The sequence below is a fragment of the Crocodylus siamensis genome, chromosome 6 (genome assembly GCF_052110815.1).
Source record: "Crocodylus siamensis isolate JL-2025a chromosome 6, ASM5211081v1, whole genome shotgun sequence".
Classification (NCBI taxonomy): domain Eukaryota; kingdom Metazoa; phylum Chordata; order Crocodylia; family Crocodylidae; genus Crocodylus; species Crocodylus siamensis.
The window spans coordinates 1349311-1362482 of NC_143400.1; the positions used below are offsets into that span (position 1 = coordinate 1349311).

The following is a 13172-nucleotide window of genomic DNA, read 5'->3' on the forward strand; positions in this document are numbered from 1 at the left end:
CCGCCTCAGCCCAGCGTCCCCCCGACCCCACCCTAGTGCCCCCCGCCTCAGCCCAGTGCCCCCCCCGCCCCCACCCCTGTGCCCTCCTGACCCCACCCAGTGCCCTCCCGCCCCCACCCTGGTGCCCCCTGACCCCACCCCAGTGCCCCCCCACCCTGCCAGTGCCCCCGCCTCAGCCCAGTGCCCCCCCGCCCCAACCTAGTGCCCCCTGACCCCACCCTAGTGCCCCCTGACCTCAGCCCAGTGCCCCCGCCTCAGCCTAGTGCCCCCCCGCCCCACCCTAGTGCCCCCCTGACCCCACCCCAGTGTCCCCCGCCTCAGCCCAGTGCCCCCGCCTCAGCCCAGTGCCCCCTCACCCCACCCTAGTGCCCCCCTGGCCCCACCCCAGTGCCCTCCCGCCCCCACCCTAGTGCCCCCCGCCTCAGCCCAGTGTCCCCCTGCCCCCACCCCAGTGCCCCCCTCCCCACCCCAGTGTCCCCCGCCTCAGCCCAGTGCCCCCTCACCCCACCCTAGTGCCCCCTGACCTCAGCCCAGTGCCCCCGCCTCAGCCCAGCGTCCCCCCGACCCCACCCTAGTGCCCCCCGCCTCAGCCCAGTGCCCCCCCCGCCCCCACCCCTGTGCCCTCCTGACCCCACCCAGTGCCCTCCCGCCCCCACCCTAGTGCCCCCCGGCCCCACCCCAGTGCCCCCGCCTCAGCCCAGCGCCCCCCCGACCCCACCCTAGTGCCCCCCGCCTCAGCCCAGTGCCCCCCCCCGCCCCCACCCCTGTGCCCTCCTGACCCCACCCAGTGCCCTCCCGCCCCCACCCTGGTGCCCCCTGACCCCACCCCAGTGCCCCCCCACCCTGCCAGTGCCCCCGCCTCAGCCCAGTGCCCCCCCGCCCCAACCTAGTGCCCCCTGACCCCACCCTAGTGCCCCCTGACCTCAGCCCAGTGCCCCCGCCTCAGCCTAGTGCCCCCCCCGCCCCACCCTAGTGCCCCCCTGACCCCACCCTAGTGTCCCCCGCCTCAGCCCAGTGCCCCCGCCTCAGCCCAGTGCCCCCTCACCCCACCCTAGTGCCCCCCTGGCCCCACCCCAGTGCCCTCCCGCCCCCACCCTAGTGCCCCCCGCCTCAGCCCAGTGTCCCCCTGCCCCCACCCCAGTGCCCCCCTCCCCACCCCAGTGTCCCCCGCCTCAGCCCAGTGCCCCCTGACCCCACCCTAGTGCCCCCTGCCTCACCCCAGTGCCCCCCCGCCCCCACCCCAGTGCCCCCTGACCCCAGCCCAGTGCCCCCCCGCCCCCGCCTCAGCCCAGTGCCCCCTCACCCCACCCTAGTGCCCCCCTGACCCCACCCCAGTGCCCTCCCGCCCCACCCTAGTGCCCCCCGTCTCAGCCCAGTGCCCTCCCACCCCACCCTAGTGCCCCCCGCCTCAGCCCAGTGCCCCCCTGACCCCACCCTAGTGCCCCCGCCTCAGCCCAGTGCCCCCTCACTCCACCCTAGTGCCCCCTGACCCCACCCTAGTGCCCCCTGACCTCAGCCCAGTGCCCCCGCCTCAGCCCAGTGCCCCCCCGCCCCAACCTAGTGCCCCCTGACCCCACCCTAGTGCCCCCTGACCTCAGCCCAGTGCCCCCGCCTCAGCCTAGTGCCCCCCCGCCCCACCCTAGTGCCCCCCTGACCCCACCCTAGTGCCCCCTGACCCCAGCCCAGTGCCCCCGCCTCAGCCTAGTGCCCCCCCGCCCCACCCTAGTGCCCCCCTGACCCCACCCTAGTGCCCCCTGGCCCCACCCCGGTGCCCTCCCGCCCCCACCCTGGTGCCCCCCGCCTCAGCCTAGTGCCCCCCTGCCCCACCCTAGTGCCCCCTGGCCCCACCCCGGTGCCCTCCCGCCCCCACCCTGGTGCCCCCCGCCTCAGCCCAGTGTCCCCCTGCCCCCACCCCAGTGCCCCCCTCCCCACCCTAGTGCCCCCGCCTCAGCCCAGTGCCCCCCCGCCCCCACCCCAGTGTCCCCCGCCTCAGCCCAGTGCCCCCTCACCCCACCCTAGTGCCCCCCGCCTCACCCCAGTGCCCCCCCGCCCCCGCCTCAGCCCAGTGCCCCTCACCCCACCCTAGTGCCCCCCTCACCCCACCCCAGTGCCCTCCCGCCCCACCCTAGTGCCCCCCGTCTCAGCCCAGTGCCCTCCCGCCCCACCCTAGTGCCCCCCGCCTCAGCCCAGTGCCCCCCTGACCCCACCCTAGTGCCCCCGCCTCAGCCCAGTGCCCCTCACCCCACCCTAGTGCCCCCCTCACCCCACCCCAGTGCCCTCCCGCCCCACCCTAGTGCCCCCCGTCTCAGCCCAGTGCCCTCCCGCCCCACCCTAGTGCCCCCCGCCTCAGCCCAGTGCCCCCCTGACCCCACCCTAGTGCCCCCGCCTCAGCCCGGTGCCCCCTCACTCCACCCTAGTGCCCCCCTGACCCCACCCCAGTGCCCTCCCGCCCCCACCCTAGTGCCCCCACCCTCAGCCCAGTGCCCCCCTGACCCCACCCCAGTGCCCCCAGCCTCAGCCCAGTGCCCCCCGCCCCACCCTAGTGCCCCCCGCCTCAGCCCAGTGCCCCGTCACCCCACCCTAGTGCCCCCACCCTCAGCCCAGTGCCCTCCTGACCCCACCCTAGTGCCCCCTGACCCCACCCCAGTGTCCCCCGCCTCAGCCCAGTGCCCCCTCACCCCACCCTAGTGCCCCCCTGACCCTACCCCAGTGCCCTCCCGCCCCCACCCTAGTGCCCTCACCCTCAGCCCAGTGCTCTCCCGCCCCCACCCCAGTGCCCCCGCCTCAGCCCAGTGCCCTCCTGACCCCACCCTAGTGCCCCCTGACCCCACCCCAGTGCCCTCCACCTTCAGTCCAGTGCCCCCCCGCCCCACCCCAGTGCCCCCCGCCTCAGCCCAGTGTCCCCTGACACCTAGTGTCCCCCTGACCCCTTACTGCCCCCTGACCCCCTAGCGCCCCCCTGCCCCACCCCCGTGCCCCCACCCTCAGCCCAGTGCCCCCTGACCCCACCCTAGTGCCCCCTGACTGCCTAGTGCCCCCTGACCCCCCAGTGCCCCCACCCTCAGCCCAGTGCCCCCCTCACCCCCTAGTACCCCCCCGGACCCCACCCCAGTGCCCCTGACCCCCTAGTGCCCCTGACCCCCTAGTGCTCCCCTGACCCCTCAGTGCCCCCTGCCCCCACCCTAGTGCCCCCCGCCCCTGTGCCCCCACCCAGTGCCCCCTTCCCCCACCTGTGCCCCCACTCTCCCCCTGACTCCGTGCCCCCACCCTTGTGCTCCCCATTGCCCCTCCAGACCCCTTCCCTCCAGTGCCCCTCCCCACTCCCCAGAACCCGCCCCCCACTGCAGCTCCAGGGCTGCCTGCGCTGCATGGCCCACCCGGACTGGTGAGACTGGGAGCTACTGGGATTTGTACTGGGAGCCCTGGACAGAGGGAGGAGCCCCCCCCCTCCCCCACCACTCTGGGGTTTATGGCTTCTTGCACCTGGCAGGAATTAACCCTTTCAGGGCCGGGCTGGACGGAGCCGGGACACCCGGGTTCTCCCTGGGGATTCTGGGGGGGGGGTGCCAGGGGACCAGACACCTGGGGTCCACCCTCTACTCCTGGGGCAAGTGGGGCTCGGGGGGCGGAGCCAGGACAGGGTGGGCTGGGTGCGGCCAGACGCCCGGGGTCCCTTGCTTGGCCTGGTCTTGGGGGGTCGCTGGCAGGCGGGGTCGGGCACTCAATCCCACCCCCCACACCCAGCACATGGGGAAACTGAGGCCTGGAGGTGAAAGCCAGGCGTCCGGGCCTGGTCTGGGCCCCCATCAGCCGCCCTCCGCTCCCCAGAGGGTTAATGCACTGCTGGGCCATGCCCCACCCCGGCGGGCTGGGGTGAACCCGGGCATCCAGGCAGAGGCGGGCAGGTGCCGGCCATGGCAGCTGCGGGCATCCGAGTGCGGCTGGTGGGGGCCCCGGGCGCGACGCCCGGCCCGGCGGAGCTGTATCGGGGGCAGCGGTTCCAGGAGCTGTGGGGCCGGTGCCTGGAGCGCAGGGAGCTCTTCACCGACCCGCTCTTCGACGCCCAGCCCTCGGCCCTTGGCTACCACAAGCTGGGGCCCCACACCCGCGAGGCCCAGGGGGTGCAGTGGAAGAGACCCCAGGTGAGGCCGGGGCCCCTCGGGCAGGGGACTGGAGGGCCGGCAGGGTGGGGGCTCGCCAGGCAGCTTTAGGGGGGAGATCGGGGGGGTGCTTGGAGCTGTATGGAGCCCCAGGCCGGGATTGGGGGTGCTAGGGGCTGTACAGACCAGCCCCGGCCAGGATCAGGGGCACCGGGGCTATACGGACCCCAGCAGCAAAGCCAGAGGCCAGGAAAGGAGCAGGTCAAAGAGCAACAGGTGCTGCACCCTTGCTCTGTTTGCTCTGCGCTTAGTGAGGTGGCAGCTGATAAGCATTCACGAGGGAGATGAGGGTGAGGCAAGGCCTCGAGGCTATCTGAACCTTTCCCCCTGAGGCTTCTTACTTTGCCCCGGCACCCTCCAGGTACCAGGGCTGCAGGGGATGATAGCGGTACAAGGGCCCTGTCTTCCAGCACTGGTATCCCACCTATCCCACCAGCTGTATGGACACCCGCGGGCTGGGATCAAGGGGGACCAGGCACTGTATAGACCCCCCAGGCTAGGGGCTGCCCTGGGGTAGTGTCCACCCAGGCATGGGTAGCAGTATGGGAGCCCTGTTTTTTGGCACTGGTATCCCACTGCAGCCACCAGCTGTCCAGACCTCCCAGGCTGGCATTGAGGGGCACCAGGTGCTGTTTAGACTCCCCGCCACCCTTCACCAGCCCCGCCACATGTCTGCCCACATGGTGACCTTGCTCGCACACCGGGAGCCCCAGCAGCTGCCCCAGATCTGCCCCAAACCCACCCCCTCTGCCTCCAGGAGATCTGCAAGAAGCCGACGTTCATCCAGGACGGCATGAGCCGGACAGACGTGTGCCAGGGTGATCTTGGTAAACCCCACCCCAACCTCCAACACCCCTAAGTCCCTTGGTGCGTTGAGGCTGGACCCCCCAGCCCCAGGTCTGAGACCCAGCTCCTTCACCCCCTCCCCCTCCATCTGCAGCCAACTGCTGGTTTCTGGCGGCGGCCGCATCCCTGACCCTGCGCCCCTGCCTGCTGCAGAGGGTGGTGCCCCCCGGGCAGGGCTTTGCCCCTGGGCAGTACGCCGGCATCTTCCACTTCCAGGTGGGCACCGGGGGGGGAGCAATGAGGACGGGGGGCTGAATTTGGGGCCCCCAGCAATGTCCCCAGAGGTTCCTGATTCCCAGGGAAATGGGGGAGAGGGGCCTGGACATGGCAATGGGCCGCGAATCTGGGGGTTGCCATGGGAACAGGTGAGGGGGGCCGGGCAGGACACCTGACCCCAAAGCTAGGGGTTGCTGTGGAAATGGGGAGGGGGTCGGGACGTGGAAACAGGTCCTGGAAGCTGGGGATTGCCATGGAAATGGCTGCAGGAGGGGGGTCTGGACACGGCAACAGGCCCTGAATCCCAGGGTCACCACGGAAATGGGTGGGGTCAAGCCACACAGGCTAGTGCCACGTGGCAGTGCCCCCCATCCCGTCCCACAATGCACTGGGCTGACATGCTGTGCCCCCCCGCCCAGTTCTGGCAGTACGGGCAGTGGGTGGACGTGGTGGTGGACGACCGGCTGCCAGTGCGGGACGGGAGCCTGCTCTTCGTCCGATCTGCGCAGATCGGCGAGTTCTGGATGCCACTGCTGGAGAAAGCCTACGCAAAGTGAGCCGGGGCGCGTGGGGTTAACGGGCCCCCCAGGCCCTGCAGGGAAACTGAGGCACAGGGCAGGATGGGGGGTGCAACGGGCCACAGCCGGGATAGGACCCAGGTGTGAGGGGCTCCCGCCACTCCGTTGCAGGCTGAACGGGTCGTACGAGGCCATTTCCTACGGGTACATGAACGAGGCTTTTGTGGACTTCACGGGGGGCATTGGCGAGACCCTGCTCCTCAAGCCGCCCAACCCCGACCTCTACAGCACCATGCAGGCCGCGCTGCGCCGGCGCTCGCTGCTTGGGGCCAACATCCAGGTCAGCTGTTGCAGGGGTGCTCGGGACTGCATGGACCCCCCCCAGCTGGGATCAGGGGCGCTTGGAGTTATACGGGGATCAGGACAGGGCTGGGCCTGGGCATCACAGCCCCCTCCCCTGCCCCGCAGATCACTAGCACTCAGGACAGGGAGGGGAAGACCCCAGAGGGGCTGGTGAAGGGCCATGCCTACTCTGTCACCGGCACCCACCAGGTGAGACCCCCCCCCCTTCCCCACCGTGGTCCCAGGATCCGGCCCCAGGTGCACGGCGCTGCAGGTCACCACCCCATCCAGACTGGCGGCCGCAGGTTGCATCTGGGGGTCACGGCAGGGCCTGAATTCACCCCCGTGCTCCTCGCCCCCCTTCCAGTTTGACCTGCAGGGCCAACAGGTGAAGCTGGTGCGGCTGAGGAACCCGTGGGGCAATGTGGAGTGGAACGGGCACTGGAGCGACAGGTGAGCGGGTGGGAGCCGGACACTTGGGTTCTCCCCAAGCTGAGCCGAGCGCTCGCTTGCCGCGGCTTACACAGCTCCCAGCAGCCGTGACAGGACGGGACGTCCCGACTGACCCTTCGGCTTCTCTGCCCAGCTCCCCACTCTGGGCCTGGCTGGACCCGCAGCTGCGGCAGACGCTGACCGTGAAGAAAGAGGACGGAGAGTTCTGGTACGCGACAGGGGGGAGTCGGGCCGGGATCGGGGGTGCTCGGGGCTGTACAGGCTCCCAGGCTGGCATGGGGGCCCCGTCACAGCCTGGCACTCTAGACCCGGCCTGTGGCCCCTACCCCTGGCCGGTGCCTGGTGTCACCTGTCTCTGCCATCCGTCCACCCAGGATGCAGATGTCCGATTTCCGCCGCTGCTTTGACATGCTGGAGATCTGCAGCCTGAGCCCAGAGGCGCTGAGCAGGCAGGAGAAGGAGGAAGGCGGTGGCTGGAGCTCCCAGACTTTGCACGGCCGCTGGGTGGCAGGGTCCAGTGCTGGGGGGCACCGCAGCAACCACGGTATGGCCCGGGCAGGGGGCACCCTCCCTCCCCCCCCAGGTGATCAGGGGAGAGACCAGGGCTGGGGTCAGGAGTGAGGGACACCTCCCAAATCTCCCCACCCCACCAGGGACCTACTGGATGAACCCCCAGTTCCACGTGGCCCTGGAGGAGCCGGACGCGGCCGAAGGGGGGGGTCCGGGCCCCACGCCCACCTGCACCCTCCTGGTGTCCCTGAGCCAGTGCGGCCGGCGCGAGGCGCAGCGGCAGGGCCAGGGCTTCCTGCCCATCGGCCTCGAGATCCTGAAGGTACTGGCCAGGATCGGGCCCCACCTCTGCCCTGCCCTTGCCCGGGATCGGGGCCCCGTGGCTCCCACCCTCCCTCTGGTTTCTCTTCCAGGTGACGGAGGAGGTAACTGTCTGAGACCGGCCACAGTCCCCCGCCCCCTCATGCCCCCCAGCTGGGAAGTACCACGTCAGAGGCCACGGGGTGGGGACAGGCTCTCTGAAGTCAATCGGGGCCGGGGCCAGGGCCAGGTCCATGCCAGGTCCTGGCTGCCGTGGCCAGGTCCGTGCCCCATGGCTGGGTCTCGGCTGGGTGGGTCTGTGCCCACGTGGCCGAGCCCATGGCTCAGGTCCAGTCTCCGGCAGTACCTGGTGGCCCGGAGTTTGGCGCGGCGACGGGATCTGCTGCCACGGCTGCCGGTTGTGGCCGCGGAGCCCTACGCCTGCCGGCGAGACGTGGTGCTGCACTGCCGCCTGCCGCCCGGGCACTACCTGGTGGTGCCCAGCACCTTGCACCCGCTGCAGGAGGCCGCCTTCGTGCTGCGCTTCTTCGCTGAGCGCACGCCCACAGCCCAGTGAGTCCTGGGGGTGAGGGGCTGCCTGGACTCCTGGGCATTTTGGGGAGGGGGCTGGGGGGCACCGGGAGCTCTAGCAGGCTGCAGCCGCAGAGCTGCCACACGTGGCCCCCAGGTCTGGCGTGACGAAGCCGCCGGCTGCGGCTTTGTGTCTTCCAGGGAGATCGGGGAAGAGATCTGGGAGGACGCGAGGCCCCTGAAGGTACCCACGTCCCCAGCCCTGCCCAGCCCCCTGGTGTGTGAGCATGTCCACACGCACGTGCAGGGACACCAGTGGGCGTGTGTGAGTGCACATGCATGCCTGCATGAGCATGTGGCATTGTGCACAAGCATGTGGGTATGTGCACGAGTATGTGAATGCATGAGCACAAGTGTGTGCATGCATATATGTATGGGCACACTTGCTTGCATGTGCATGTATGTGCCTAAGCATAGGCATGCAGGTGTGTGCACAATCACTTGCATGTGCATGCAGATGGGCACCCGCACAAGGGGGTGCATGTATGTGTACACACATGTGCATGCGTGTACCAGCCTGGGGCTGCTCCCCGCCATGGTGGGGGCCATGCCCTCCCCAGCTGACCCCCTCCCCCAGGTCTTCCCCAATGTGGACACCTTCCAGCAAACCTTCCTGCAGCTCGCCGGGCCGGTGAGTGGGGGCACGGGGCGGGGGGTTGGTGCTGGGGCCCCCCCGGGGCTGCATCTTGCCAAGCCCGTCAATTAGCACCAGCAGGTAATGGGGGGAGGGGGAGAGCTGGCCCTGGACCCCCACTTGCTCAGTGCCCGCTTCCCACCCCCAGGACCAGGAGGTCGATGCCGCCCGCCTGCAGGAGATCCTCAACCGCATCGTCACCAACCGTGAGTCCTGGCTCTGTGCCCCCCCCGGCCCCCCAGAGCCAGCTGGCTGCCAGACCCCAACCCCTGCTCCGACCCCTAGCTCACACTCCCCCCTGCCACCAGAGAGACCCCAGGCGTCCTAGCTGCCCCCCCTTCCTGTCTCAGAGGCAGGGAAAGGACCTGGTCATCCTGCCCCCCCACCCAGCTGACCACTAACTCCCAGTCTCCCTGCCCTGGAAATTGAACCCGGGCATCCAGGCACCAAGCTTTGCTCTAACCACTAGACCTTCCTGCCCCCCTCCTTGCAGAGCCCCACGTGCAGGCCAACGGCTTCTCCCTCGAGTCCTGCCAGAAGATCGTCCAGCACTTCGACGTATCTTTTTTTTGGGGGGGGGGGGGGGGTCAGAGGTCACCTTGTTTTAGGGGCACCAGACCCCACCCAGCACTCCCTCCCCTCCCCTCCCTTCCCCAGGGGCCCTGGGGGGTGGACATGACATCACGTGTGTCTGTGGCGTGTTTCCCTCAACCCGTGGGCGCCAGCGCAGGGGCTGGGGCCGCTTGGCCCTGCCAGACTTCCGGGACCTGTGGAGCAGGATCAAGGAGTGGGAGGTGAGGGGCCGGGAGGGGGACGCGAGTTCGAGTCCTGCCCTCGCCAGTGCCCAGTACGAGGCCTCTGTGGCACTTGTGCGAGGCCGCGTGCATGTGGACCGGGCAAGCCGCGGCTCACACGTGGGTGGTGCGAGCACACGGGGGCCTTACATGATAGCAGACAGGGCCCCCGGCCCAAGAGACACTGGGAGCTAATGGTCAGAGCTGGGACGGGGATGGGGACGGGGACAGGGGCAGGACACCTGGGTCCTTTGCCCCGTGCAGGGAGACTGGGAGCTAATGGTTAAGGTGGGAGCGGGGGGGGGGGAAGCTTTCCCTGCCTCTGAGACAGGCGGGGGTTGCATGGCTGAGGGCAAGAGGTGGTCATGGCGGGGGGGAGTCTGAGCCATGAGCCCCCCCCGTTGCAGGCCGTGTTCACCCGCTTTGATGAGGACGGCTCGGGCACCATGAACATCCACGAGATGCGGCTGGCGCTGGAGGCGGCGGGTGAGGGCGGCGTGGCCACAGTAGGGGGGTGCCTGGACCACGTGCTGTCGTGGCCTGTGGCTGGGAGTGTGTGTGGGGGGGGGGGTCTAACTACTTCCCCCCCACAGGTTTCCACCTGAACCGGGAGCTGAATGAGGCCGTCACGGGCAAGTACCGGGACCGGGGGCTGCAGCTGGACTTCGACGGCTTCATCTCCTGCCTCGTGCAGCTGGAGGCCATCTTTCGTAAGAGCCTGGGGTGGGGTGAGAGCAAAGGTGTGGACCATGTACATGCGTGTGCGAGGCGCCGGGGAGAACCAGGTCCTGTGTGCACGTGTGCTGCCTGCGTGCTCACCTCCGCCCCCCCCTGCAGGGCTGTGCAAGGAGCGGGACTGCAACAAGGACGAGGTGGTGACTATGACCCAGCAGGAGGTAAGAGGGGCCCAAAACCCCCCCCGGGTCTGCCCAGCGGAGACCCCCGCTGCTGTGCTGAAGCCCCCTCCCCCCTGGTCTTGCAGTGGCTGGCACTGGTGGCCCGCACCTAACACAGGGTCGAGAAAGGAGACGCGTCACACCCAGGTGAGGAGACCCCTTTGCTCTCACCCCACTGGGAATCATTCGGCAAGGAAGTCCCGGCGTTCCCCCCACCCCGCGCCCAACTCCTCCGTTCATCCCCCCCGGCAGGCACACCCTGCCGCAGGGGGGCTGCGGCTGCCAATCTCATTTGCCTAGTGCATGTCCTGCGCCAAATACTGCGGGCCACTAGCGGGGATTCTCCTGGAGCAGGAGGGTGCATGGAGAATCCCCACTAATTAAAAGGCCAGGCTGCACCCCTGCTATGGAGGAAAGCAAGACCTCCCAGTCTGGACCAGTCTGGGGGGGGGGGGAGGGCGGGAAAATATCTTCTTGGGCCCAGTGCAGCGCGGGGCTGAGCCTGAGCACGGGGTCCAGACTCTTCAGCTGGGACCTGGAGGGGTTGGTGCCAGGAGCATTGGTACAGCCCGGTCCCATCCCCAGCCCTGCACCCAGCACCTCAGGGGGAGTGGGGAAGTTTAACAACCCCCTGAGACATGGAGCAGAAATGGGGGCACCCAGCAAAGCCCAGAGGTGCGGGAGAACCCCGCAGCAGAGCCGAGAGCAGCCCCCGCCAGTGGTTGTCCGGCCTCTCCTTGGACCCCTCCAAATCTCCCAGTTGGGTGGGCGTGGGACAAAGGCAGGAGACACCAGGATGCCCGTGGGGTCTGGAGACCACTGCAACGGGGTCTCTCTCCCTGTACGGATGCGTTTGCCAGCGGCTTGGTCCCACGCCGGCTTTAGACTCCCTCCGGCTTTCCTCTGGGGCGCTGGCAGCCCCATGCGGAGGGGAGAGGAGCCGGAAAGCCCCGGCTCCGTATCGCTCGCCTGACGCGCCTGTCCTATGGCCGTCACGTTTCAGAAGTACGTCTCTTCCCACCTGAATTGTCATCGGGAGGTCGCGTCTAGTCCAAGCCCTGCTCCAAGCAGGACCAGCACCAGCCCCATCATCCCAGCCACGGCTTTGTCCAGTTGGGTCTTAAACACCTCCAAGGATGGAGACTGTACCGCCTCCCTGGGGAGCCTGCTCCAGTGCTGCCCCACCCTCCTCGTGAGAAAGTGCTTCCTAATCTCCAACCTCCACTTCCCTTGCTGCAGCCTGAGCCCATTGCTCCTTGCTGTGGCATCCGCCCCCACCGAGAACAGTCCAGCTCCATCCTCTTTGCAGCCCCCGTTAAAGACTGTTAAATCCCCCCTAAATCAGCCCCGTTCCCTCAGCCTCTCCTCATCCACCACATGCCCCAGCCCCACAACCCTCTTCACCACCCTCCGCTGCGCTCTCTCCTTAGCCCCTGGACTGCTCCGGCCCCGGGCCCAGCCCACTCCCACCTCGACTGGCGGCCAGGCACCTGGCCGGCAAAACCCGCCCCAACGAACCTCGCTGACCCTCCGGACAGACACACGGACGCAGCCCTCTTACCGTTTTTAAAAAGAAGAGCGATTTAATTTACACAGAAGTACTAAATGTACATAATTCTTTAAAAAAATTGTTATACACAATAAATACAGTACAAAATTATTTTATAGTACTATATTTTGTCTCGGAACTGTGATAGCGTTCACTGGTACCAGCGGGGCAGGGGAGGAAAGGGGGTGGGTTTACCTGTAGCAGGAGCGCGGGGTGTTCTTTCCTCTCCTTCCTTTTCTTTTCTGTTTTGCAAGTGTCGCTGTTCAGTTTTCTTTGGGGGGCGGGGGGCAAGGGCAGAGGGATCGGTAGAGACTGCATTCGGTTCTAGAGTCTCTGCTACATCGAGAGGCGGCTACAAGAGGCCAAGAGGAGAAACCTCTTCCAAGCTCTCTCCTAAAAGAGGACGCAACCCCCCACCCCCCGTGGCAAGAGGGAGGTTCAGTCACTCGTTCCCAAACTCATGGGATTTTTAAAAAAAAAAAAAAAAAAGGAATTAAAATCATCACTGAAGTCGCCTTGCCCCAACAGCGAGACAAGCCGCTGCTCCAAGAAGGGAACTCTCTGGTTTGTTTTATTTTTAATGCATCCGTCTTGCAGAGAAAGGAGATTAAAAAATAACGAAGAGGCTAATGATCCCCAAATCCACACGTTCTTTTAGATTGAAAAAAAAAAAATTAGACACTAAAATAAAACCCAAATGATTTCATATACATTTTTTTTTTTTTATATATCTATAGGTATATATAAAAAAAGGAAAAAAAATAAATAAATCACCAAATATTTTGAACCTGGTCATGCCTTATTGCTACCTAACCAATCCTCTCGGTAGAGGTGATGGCGGGGCGATGGAGGGTCGCGCGAGCGTTGACTGCGGGGTTTTCGGAGCTGCTCAGGGTTTTGTGCTGTCTCTGTGGACGCTTCTGGGAGGGGGCGGCAACACCACATCCTCCACCGCACAATAAAAAGCCACCTCTGCTTCGCTTGGCTCCGAACTATCCTGGGAGATGATCATATTAGGAAAGAAAAAGACCTCCCCTGTGGGCTAGGACCGGGGGAGAAGGTCCTCCCCAGACAGCCAGCCTCAAGGGGCTGGATGAACCGAGCAGGTTTCCCTACCGGAGGCATTCAGAGCCGCTGGGGTCGAAGGCAAAATGCCCCGAGCCGTTTCGGGAGCTGATGGGGGGGCGAGGTGGGAAAAGCAACACTGCTACTTACTTTTAAAGCAAAATTTGATCAACTGGAAAGACTGGAGGAGAAACTGAGGCACAGACCCAATCCGTAACCCACCCCCACCCCAACGCTGCTGGTCGGTGGACTCGATATGAACCTGCTCTCGGCAAAGACAGGGAGGGAAAACAAAACA

The 13172-nt window shown here is 66.9% G+C and overlaps 1 protein-coding gene across 3 annotated transcripts; it reads left to right on the forward strand.

The window, feature by feature from the left end:
* Positions 1 to 3317: 3317 nt before the first annotated feature.
* On the forward strand, positions 3318 to 12537 carry CAPN12 (calpain 12). 3 transcript variants are annotated; one of them, XM_090053455.1, is made up of 22 exons: positions 3318 to 4142; positions 4918 to 4987; positions 5101 to 5222; positions 5642 to 5775; positions 5912 to 6080; positions 6209 to 6292; positions 6450 to 6535; positions 6669 to 6743; positions 6910 to 7079; positions 7189 to 7367; positions 7459 to 7470; positions 7710 to 7918; positions 8078 to 8120; positions 8514 to 8567; positions 8719 to 8776; positions 9064 to 9128; positions 9296 to 9364; positions 9772 to 9850; positions 9958 to 10074; positions 10202 to 10260; positions 10347 to 10407; positions 11264 to 11605. In XM_090053455.1, exons 1-21 carry the CDS (start codon positions 3915 to 3917, stop codon positions 10371 to 10373), a joined length of 2109 nt encoding a protein of 702 aa, XP_089909581.1. In that variant the 5' UTR covers positions 3318 to 3914; the 3' UTR covers positions 10374 to 10407; positions 11264 to 11605. The 3 variants fall into 3 exon arrangements, with proteins under 3 accessions (XP_089909581.1, XP_089909582.1, XP_089909579.1); XM_090053453.1 differs by lacking the exon at positions 11264 to 11605 and adding an exon at positions 11691 to 12537 and having other exon boundaries at positions 3319 to 4142; XM_090053456.1 differs by lacking the exons at positions 8514 to 8567; positions 11264 to 11605 and adding an exon at positions 11691 to 12537.
* Positions 12538 to 13172: the final 635 nt, after the last annotated feature.